The 3,824-nt window shown below is 38.7% G+C and overlaps 1 protein-coding gene across 1 annotated transcript; it reads right to left on the bottom strand.

Annotated features, from left to right (window-relative positions):
* Window positions 1-2,896: 2,896 nt before the first annotated feature.
* Window positions 2,897-3,824, bottom strand: LOC108377293 (glutathione S-transferase 1-like). Its single transcript, XM_017633892.1, has one exon. It carries the CDS (start codon window positions 3,677-3,679, stop codon window positions 3,014-3,016), a length of 666 nt encoding a protein of 221 aa, XP_017489381.1. The 5' UTR covers window positions 3,680-3,824; the 3' UTR covers window positions 2,897-3,013.

Raw genomic sequence — 3,824 nt, 5'->3', positions numbered from 1 at the left:
TGGGTTAAAATATATAATACTTTCTTCCGGTAGGTGGGCCAGGGATTGACTTGTTCGAAAAAGAAAACGTGTTTAAGGTCCGACTTGCTGGAATTTTACAGACATATGTATGTATGAGCCCATTACTGGATTTAAATGGTTGAACAATTAATTCGTCGCTGCCATAGCTTCAATATTCAGCGAAATACAGATTGAAGAACTAAACAAAGCTATTATATTAGTAAATAATGGAAATGCATCTCCTAAATTAGTTATTGATTTCATTATTATTATAAGGCTCGAATGGACGAACAGATAAACATTGTTGTATAAGAACGCTTGAAAATCATTCGAGGTAATTAAAAGTCTTAATAGAAGATAATAAGAGCCGCAGAACTGAACCGCTCAGGCACAATACTTTATAAGAGCGTACAATTGCTGGCGTATGCCGACGACATCGATATTATCGGTAAAAACAAGGGCTACGTCTGTTCTGCCTTCTCGGGATTGGATAGAGAAGCAAAGCGAATGGGTCTGGTGGTGAACGAGGACAAAACGAAGTATCTCCTGTCATCACACAAACAGTCAGAGCATACGCGTCTTGGCACCCACGTCACTGTTGACAGTTACAAGTTTGAAAAAGTAGACGACTTCGTTTATTTGGGAACCAGCATTAACACCAATAATAATGTCAGCCTTGAAATCCAACGGAGAATCACTCTTGCCAACAAGTGCTACTTTGGGCTGAGTAGGCAATTGAGAAGTAAAGTCCTCTCTCGTCGTACAAAGATCACACTCTATAAGTCACTCATCATGCCTGTGCTGGTGTATGGCGCGGAAGCATGGACAATGAAAGCATCTGATGAGGCGGCTCTTGGAGTTTTCGAGAGAAAGATTCTGCGAAAGATTTACGGACCTTTACGCGTTGGTGATGGCGAATATCGCAGACGATTTAACGATGAGCTGTATGAGCTTTACAACGATATAGACATAGTGCAGCGAATTAAAATTCAGCGGCTCCGCTGGCTTGGCCATGTCGTTCGGATGGACAGAAACGCTCCTGCTCTGAAAATATTCAACGCGGGCCGCGATGCTGGGAACAGAGGAAGAGGAAGGCCTCCTCTGCGTTGGAAAGACCAGGTGGAGAAGGACTTGGCTTCACTTGGCATTTTCAATTGGCGTCAGTTAGCACAGAAGAGAAATGACTGGCGTGCTGTTTTGGACTCGGCCAAAATCGCTTAGGCGGTTACAGCGCCAAATAAGAAGAAGAAGAATTCCGCATGCCGCCATGTCAATCATTTGTTTAGGTATGTATGAGGGCCGCATTTAAGCACAGGCTACATAGGCGCTAGCCTAGGGGCCCGCGCCACATAAAAAATTTAAAAAAGAAAGACAAAAAAATTAAATTTACAATAAATTAATATACATATGTATGTACTAGGGATGTTAATTTTTTCGAATTTTACGATCCGTGCTATGTCTGGATAAATGCGAATTTAAAAATTTGTACAAAAATTATAAAAATGCGAAAAAATTAACCCAAAATCTCAAACTTTTTAGTCAGAATTTTTAGAAAAATTTTGGGTACGCAGTTTTATAGCCCGTTAAGTTATAGGAGGATGAACTGCAAGTTTCCAGCAGCTACATACATACTTTGTATGGAAAAAAATGCTTGTCACCGTCAGAAAAAAAAAAAAAACTATAAAAAATCAAGGTTATTTTTAGCCACTTGAAACTTGCACTTTAACCTACTGTAATTTAATGGGCTATACAACTGCTTACCTAGAACTTTTCTAAAAATTCTGAGTAAAATGTTTGAATGTTGGTGAATATTGTTTGCATTTTTGTACAAATCTTGAAATGCATATCTATTTATATTCAGTTAATTATACCGAACGACAAAAACAAAACACGAAGCAAACAATATACATACCCACGAAACCATAGGTCAAATGCAGTTTTTAGTTTTTCTCGCTGACGACAGAATTTTTCGTAAAGGCCTTATAGTTTCAAAAATATGATTGATTCCAAAAATTATATAAAAAATTCAGTGCAATGTAGAAAATATGGGTACCAAATGAAGGAAAAAATTCTGTAGAATTAAAAAAATTTTTTTTTGGGGTTCACAAGGACGCATAGGTATTGAAAAGGATATTCAAGGATAAAACGCAATTTTGCTGTATTTGGCGAATATATTGATCTTTTTGTGTGTAAAGTTGCATGCCGCGCGGTGTTACTCATGTATGTACATATGTATAGTGAGCTAGACATTTATAAAAAAAAAATATGAAAAAAAGGAAAGAAATGGTCAACTATGGCGTTTCTATTATTGCCAACAAGTACAAATTACAAATCCCGAAAATCCTGGGATTCTTGGCAAATAATCCCGGGATTTTTGGGACCTAAAAAAGTCTGGGCTCCCGGAATCCCGGAATTAGCAGCCCTAGTATGTACATATGTGAAAAAATCAAAAACTTTTTTTTTGTTCAATACCCACACTACTACGCAAGGCAAAAAAAACCAACTTAAAAAAATGTATATATATATATCATGATCCAATGATCGGATCTAAACCAGATTAGTATGGGACCACCTCTGAGACACTACCTTTCCAATGCAAAAAGAGTTATCGAAATCGGTTGACGTGGTCCACAGTTATGCGGTAACATACATAAAAAAAAAATAAAATAAAATAAAAAAAAAAAAAATATTCCGACGAACCTCCTCCTTTTTGGGAAGTCGGTCAAAAATTAAAGTGGTTCAAAATTTACAAATGATGTATTTTTAGATTGTACTCCCAGGGGGCCCGCACCACGGAAAGAGCCTAGGGGACCATAGATCCTAAATCCGGCACTGTATGTATGCACCCAGTATTTATGAATATGTATTTGTTGTATGTAATTAAAAGCACTCGGCGTTTGATTATTTACCACTTATCGCTAAATTTATTTTATTGCAATCAAAATCACTGATAAATCAGCTAAATACACACACACATATGTATCTCAAAACATTTCCTGTGGCTCTATATCGCTTATACAATTCGCTTAATCTTTTCCTTCAAAATATCGATCAGCATTTTGGCACCATACCCATTCGCTTGATTATAGTAGGACAATTGGCTAATGCGTGCCAACCAAGCTTTTAATTTCGGATTTTTAGCCCCATCGATAGGCGCCAAATCCCCGAAACTAGATACGGAGGATACGATGCTAAAATCGGCTAAAGTGATTGTTTTACCGCACATATACGGTTCATCGCCCAGGAAAGCCTCGAGAAAGTCGTATGCTTCATAAATGGCATCAATTTTTGCACGCGGCACATCGCTCTCATTGTCATAGACCACTGGCAATGCTATGTTACGCAAACAGCCCTGAAACAATACACCCGATTCAAAGTGAAGACGCTGATCGACCACGGCACGTTTTAAAAAGTCCTTGGGATAAAGTGAATCGTCCTTAGCATAACGTCGTACCAAGTATGCAATAATAGCGTGAGAGTCCCAAATGTATTGGCCATCGTCCTCGAGCACCGGTACCGTATGCTGTGGATTCTTGCGTTCAAATTCGGCGGTTCGGTGTTCGCCGTCAAGTAGTTTCACTAATTTGTATTCGTATTGCAAACCGAGCGCAGCCAGGGTCAACTTGCAAGCACGCACCGGTGGACTAGCATCGACGCCGTACAACACTAGTTTTCCCATACTATTTGCAGGTATTTGCGATTGTTATACTAAAAATTAAAGTTGGATGGATAGCTCGTTTTTTTTTTTGAAGCGCTTCTGCTGCTAGCCGTGTTGGGAGCTACTGTAAAACTGAGGCACTGTAAGTGCGATAGCTTTTGTTTTC

The sequence above is a fragment of the Rhagoletis zephyria genome, unplaced genomic scaffold, assembly GCF_001687245.7.
Source record: "Rhagoletis zephyria isolate East Lansing unplaced genomic scaffold, Rhagoletis_zephyria_1.1 Rzeph_scaffold_00001, whole genome shotgun sequence".
Taxonomy (NCBI): domain Eukaryota; kingdom Metazoa; phylum Arthropoda; class Insecta; order Diptera; family Tephritidae; genus Rhagoletis; species Rhagoletis zephyria.
Note: the sequence above shows the minus strand (reverse complement) of the source record. Positions and strands in the feature narration are given on the sequence as shown.

What these genes read in the sequence shown, in the direction of transcription:
- LOC108377293 (XM_017633892.1), bottom strand. Translation starts at nt 3,679, where the DNA reads ATGGGAAAACTAGTGTTGTACGGCGTCGATGCTAGTCCACCGGTGCGT.